Consider the following 6000-nt stretch of genomic DNA (forward strand, 5'->3'; position numbering starts at 1 on the left):
AGTTCTGAAATAGTATTGAATGCTGAAAATGATTTTTTTTTACTAACTGTGACTTATCATTGTGTAATAAGCACATGCATTTACAATGTATATGTTTTGCGTAAATCAGTAAATCAAAGTTTTGTGAAAGCTTAATGCTTATAAATCAAAAATTTCGATATAGCTTATAAGCAACAAAAAAAAAGAAAAATGATAGAAGTTATTACGTTTTAAAAAGATATTTTGAAATATCCTAATCATTGAAAAACCCAACAACGACTGATGATGAAGATATGACGTTTGAGTTGAAATTTCTAACAAAAAAATACTTTGTCAGTTGGAAAGCAGGTCACAGATTGACCCTTAGTCTATCAGCAACAATAGCGTCACGTGATCGTAGTAATGAGTTAAACTGCTCATGAGACAACCTCATTGTACTTACTAAAATATCGCTGATATGATACAAACTTATTAACCAAAATAATCTTTAATATGCATAGTTTTAACTCGTCAAAACTTACATGTCAACTCAAAGTCCTTTCTACTTCATTGTATCTTCAAACTGTCTCTTGGTCGAAAAATCTGAATATTTTCGTGGAAGTTAAAAATGTTGGGCGTAGCTAAGATTTGGTAAAGCATCTCATTAAGGATGTATTCTTCTGACGTTTAAGTCTCATTCAGTCTCATTGAAATCTCGTTTTGGAAACATGTGATGCAAGTGGAAAATAGCAATGAATTACCAGTATCAAACTCAAATCTGTAAAATCATTGTGTTTTTCCAATAAGTTATTTTTGAGTAATGAATTTTTCAAATTTTCTCATCAAGTCAGTATTTTTAGCTATAATTTTGAGGAAAATGGGTGAGGGGTACAAAAAAATGATATTACCAGAAACATAAACATCTCATAAAACTTTTTCTTTTCAAATTTCTTAGATACGTATTTTTTTTCAATTTTGTATTACAAGGAAGTTGAAATAATATGCATTTGGTTCTTTAAACAGAGAAAAATCACAAATTTATAAAATTGACAACATGGTAAATAATGGCAACAGTAGTATACCGATGTTCAAAACTCATAAATCCATGGACAAAAAACAAAATCGGGGTATCAAACTAAAACCGAGGGAAACGCATTAAATATAAGAGGAGAACAACGACATAACACCGAAACGTAACACACACAGAAACGGACCAAGCATCAGACAAAACACCACGAGAATAACAAATATAACATGAAAACCAAATACATGAATTTGGGATAGACAAGTACCGTGCCACGTCTTATCTCAATATCTCAAAAATAAGAGAAAACACAAACGACTCAACGTTAAAATGCAACACACACATAAACGAACAATAATATAACAATGGCCATCCTCCTGACTTAGTACAGGACACTTTTAAAGGGGAATAAAAGTGGTGGGTTGAACCTGGTTTTGTGGCATGCCAAACCTCGCACTTTAATGGCAAAGTTAAAGAAAACATTGAGATGACAACATAATATTACAGGACTACAATACAAATAAATAGGAGAACATATTAGACAAAGAAAAACATGATTAATAGATAACAAAAAAGAAAAAATTTTACACAAAAAAGCATCAAAATATGAAAAAACTTTCTTATTTTAACACCTAGTTTATTTTAGTTGAATTTATTCTGATTTGTCCACTTCATCTTTATTAAGAGTATGAAAAACAGTTTAATTGTGGAACTTTGATTTTTTTTCACGATAATAGCCCAAAAATGGATAAAAAGTGATGCAAATGGGAAAATCATAAACATTGGATACTTTCAAAGGGCGTAGCAAAAAAAAGAATCGCAATTCCATGTGATTTTTTCTTCACCAATTATTACTTTTCAGTCATACATGTATAAACCAACAAATCAGGTGAAGAAAAAAATTTTAATTCTAGAATTTGTTTGCTCCTCAGAGGTGTATATCCTTAAGACAAACACTTTATGAATATCTATACATAGTTCTGATTATGGAAAACGTCAAGTTATTTTAAACACGAAATGGGGGGGGGGGGGGGGGGGGGGGGTGTTGCCAAATTTTGCTAGTGGTTATCTGCCTTTGCTATTACCTTTCAAAAATAAAAATCAAGTTGAATATAAAAAAAAATGTTATTTCACAAAACTATTTGTTATTAGAATTTTAAGAACAGAATCTCTTCTACTTTTAATCAAATGATTGATAGTACAAATTAAAGAAATTTAGAAATGCAATATTTAAACCTTGGTGAATTTATGTAAGTGTACTCTAGCTTTCGAAATTTTCTTTTTGTCATCATATCATTTAGTCTTTACTTTTTCCAGGTTTAGAAAACATATCTTCCTGTGGTTTTATCAAAACATAACATTTAATATTTGTATAAATCATTTGAAAATAAAGTAAATAACTAATAAGAAACTTGATACAATTATACATTTTGTTATTTGTTATTAACTTATGCTTATTCTGTTGTAGTGCAAGATGTTCAGGCTGCCGAAATTGAAAGATTACATGTCGTTGAAAAAAAGGCATTCAAAACTTATCAACACGGACCTGAGTATGCTCGTAGTAGATATGATGCGAAGAAAATGATGACTGACGAAAGGTAAAATATTCTTATTCATTCGACACAGATAACATTACATAAAAAACACATAGCTGTTATTTAATTTGTTATACTGAATGTCCTATCATTATTGTCTTTTACAGATTTATTGTATTTTAAAAGTAATTTCTATGACGTGACGTACATATCAACATTACATTCAGGTATAATAAAAAAAAAACAGCAAAAGTTGAGCAATATATTGTTTTTTTTTGCCTTTTTGACAGTCAAATAATAAATTCAGAGCACAAAAACGTAGAACTTAAGTATTGTATTTAATTACTTGATAAAAATTCGATGAAAACAGTATACTTATACATTGTAATATATATTGTAGTTAGAAAGAAAAAACATTTTCAATAAGAATGTCCGGTTTCTTTTTAAAAGCAGCATTTGTTTTGTTATGACAGTCCTTATTAGTTTCAGACTTACTCACATTAGTAAAGTCACATTCAGTTCTTTGAGCATGTTTAATACATTTCGCTTTCAATAAAAATGAAACGTATGTTGAGACTTTGTTTATACTGTTTTGAAAATTTGTTACTGTATCCCTACAAAATTTGACATAATTGTTATATCTTTTATTTAGTAATTTAAAACAAATTGATAGAGGACAAGCAAAATGATTAAACTTGTCATTTTTTCAAGTCCCTCACCCCAAGGAAAATCACCGAAACAACAACAACAACAAACAAAACAAACTTTAATATTAAATAATCATATCTAGGTTAAACGTTTGCAAATAATGTATCTTCTGGTAACTTGTGACTTGTACATGTTAACGTAACATATGTTGGTTAGATGCAGTTTATAAACGAATTGTAAAGTATAATGAGACTAAAATCACAGTAAACCCGGAAATATTATGATGTTATTATGTAATTACCGTCATAGTTATACTACATCAGCATCATTAAGTCTCATTATACCTTTCATTAGCTCCGCCAAACCATAACAGCATCCGATAATATCAGCACCGTTTCCGTAAACCTTACACGCTGAGCCCGATGTTTGCCGAGAACAATTAATATCTAGTCCGGCAGAGGCTAACTGGTTCTTATTTCTACTTCATATTTGCCCTTTGTTGTTATTATCATGAATTTGAACAAACATGTATCGTATTAAAATGATTTGCTCTCATGACTTCTGCATTATTGCAATCTAGGACATTTATTTTGGTTACATTTTATACACAACTACAAATATTAGTTTAGACTTCATTGCCTAATTTACTTTCCGCTATATAGATAATGTTCTCTCACTAAATAATTAAAAATTTGGTGAATTTGTTGAACATATCTATCCCATCGAACTAGAGTCAAGAGATTCAAATGGTGAAGTGGAAATCATCGTTTTATAAATTTTACGGAGGCCAATCTGAAATCATCTCTTCATATATGATATTGGAAGGGGTTGTGTGGCTTTAGTTTTCGATGTTGTGTCATGTTGTACTATTGTTTGTCTGTTTGACTTTTTCATTTTTTGCCTTGGCGTTGTCAGTTTATTTTCGATTTATGAGTTTGACTGTCCCGTCCCTTTTAATTACTTTGGCATTTTTGTTGCCTTTTTTAATGATTTCTTTTTTTTTCTTTTCATAACAAAGCTCATACAAATGTATCATTTCGCAATTTAGAATAAGTGAAAATTTACAATCTGGATTGTCTGTAAATAAATTAAGCACTTATTATAGTCAATGCATCGACTTAGCTAATATAATTAATCTGTAATGCTCAGATCAACAAGCAGAGGACTCCTAGCAGTTACATCATGTCAGATTCAGACCTTAATCTAACTGATTGAAAGAGTATGTCTTCTTGTAATGAAAATCCAGAACAATTTCCTCCGTTCAGGGTCAAGGATCATACTATCATAAACAATATTAGAAACGCATTACCCGTATCATGCCCACAACTGTTTTTTTAATAAATGTATTTATTTCCTATGCAAAGAATCAATATCAATACCAAAATATGCTCTCCTTAATAACCAAACCACAGTATCGTAACTATATCCTTTCTTACTTAGTCTGTGTAAATGTTTGATTAGCTTTTGAGATGAAAACCGACATGTTTGTGCTTTATTAATAGTATCATTGAAGATTGAATGTGGAATACATGAAAGAACAAGATGTCTGCTTGATGATTTGCAAATGCTATCCTTGTACTGGTGAAAAAATTTAGTAAATGCTTCGATTAGTTTGTGATATCAAAAACCCTAGTGTAATAATTTCTAAATGATACAGAATTTACTTTCGTTCAAATCAATTACGTGTGTATGTACTTTCAAAACTCCAGCTTCAAATTTGGCATTGGTTCTTATTTCACCTTGGCTCAAGACTTGAATACGCAAATCAACAATAAACCTCCGACAAGCGTTTCTAAGATTAATGGTCTTTATTCCTCAGTTAAAACATCCGAAAATTAAAATTATCAATAAACATTGTTGACATTTTCATCTGATCACGTGATAATAGTTATATTCGCTTTGCCTTGAACACTTCTTCGAAATTACCATTTGATTTTTAATGACGTGTAAAAAATTTCAGGGATATAAACAAAGAAATGGAATCAACACCTACCCAGCAAAACATTAAGGATTTACGAGAGGAAATGCATCAAATGAGAGACACTTTGATTCAGGAGATACGACATTTAGATTATCGTCAACCAGTTGTAGCATCAGTTTATCAAAGGCGATAATATGACATTAAAAGATGCTTGGATACAGTTTTCAGAACACTAATTCGGCTCTTACTACTAGTAATCATATTTTTGCAACTAAATACTGTTTTGAACTGCGATCTTGTTTGAGTAATATCGACTTTTTGACATTCATATAAAATAAACAGTAAAAGTAATTGTACATAGCGTTTAAACACATATATTCACACATGAGTTTTATTTACGTAGACTAGTAGATCATTAATTAAGTTTGGTGTGTTTGTTTGTAACATTTCTTAGTGTGGAGAGTATGTGTTGTAAAAGATCAAGATTTAGTTTTGCCACACGTTTTCCTTTAAAATATGTTGACTTTAATAAAATTATAAAAGGTTTCATTTGGGGTCATGAGCATCTAAAGATGTTGTATACATATTATAAAACTGATTGAAAGTAACTGTTAATGTATTTCGAATTCATTTATGTACAACAAAATAGCATGATTCGCGTATGCGTTAAAACAGTTTTCGTTCTCAGTGGATTTTGAATAATCAGTAAACATGAAAACTTAATCAATATGGTGTATCTAAATTTACTAACTTTTTTCAGTATGTTTCTTTATAATAAAGTGTATAAAAAATTGTAGTTATTTTTTGTCAGTCATATAGAAAAAAGCAGATTGCAAGCGTTTGATAAATACAGTTTGGTGCTGACCAAGTTTACATGTAGAAGGGCGGAAAAGTTAACTCTGCGATCACTCGAA

At 30.2% G+C, this 6000-nt stretch overlaps 1 protein-coding gene across 2 annotated transcripts in view; it reads left to right on the top strand.

The window, feature by feature from the left end:
* LOC134696619 (transient receptor potential cation channel subfamily M member 1-like) overlaps positions 1 to 5768 on the top strand; it is a 31984-nt gene extending 26216 nt beyond the window's left edge. For both annotated transcript variants that reach the window (XM_063558487.1, XM_063558488.1), the window contains 2 exons: positions 2451 to 2580; positions 5126 to 5768. In XM_063558487.1, coding sequence (XP_063414557.1) covers positions 2451 to 2580; positions 5126 to 5279 — 284 coding nt within the window. In that variant the 3' untranslated portion in view covers positions 5280 to 5768. The remainder of the gene's footprint in view (positions 1 to 2450; positions 2581 to 5125) is intronic.
* The last annotated feature ends 232 nt before the right edge of the window (positions 5769 to 6000 follow it).

The sequence above is a fragment of the Mytilus trossulus genome, chromosome 14, assembly GCF_036588685.1.
Source record: "Mytilus trossulus isolate FHL-02 chromosome 14, PNRI_Mtr1.1.1.hap1, whole genome shotgun sequence".
Lineage (NCBI taxonomy): Eukaryota > Metazoa > Mollusca > Bivalvia > Mytilida > Mytilidae > Mytilus > Mytilus trossulus.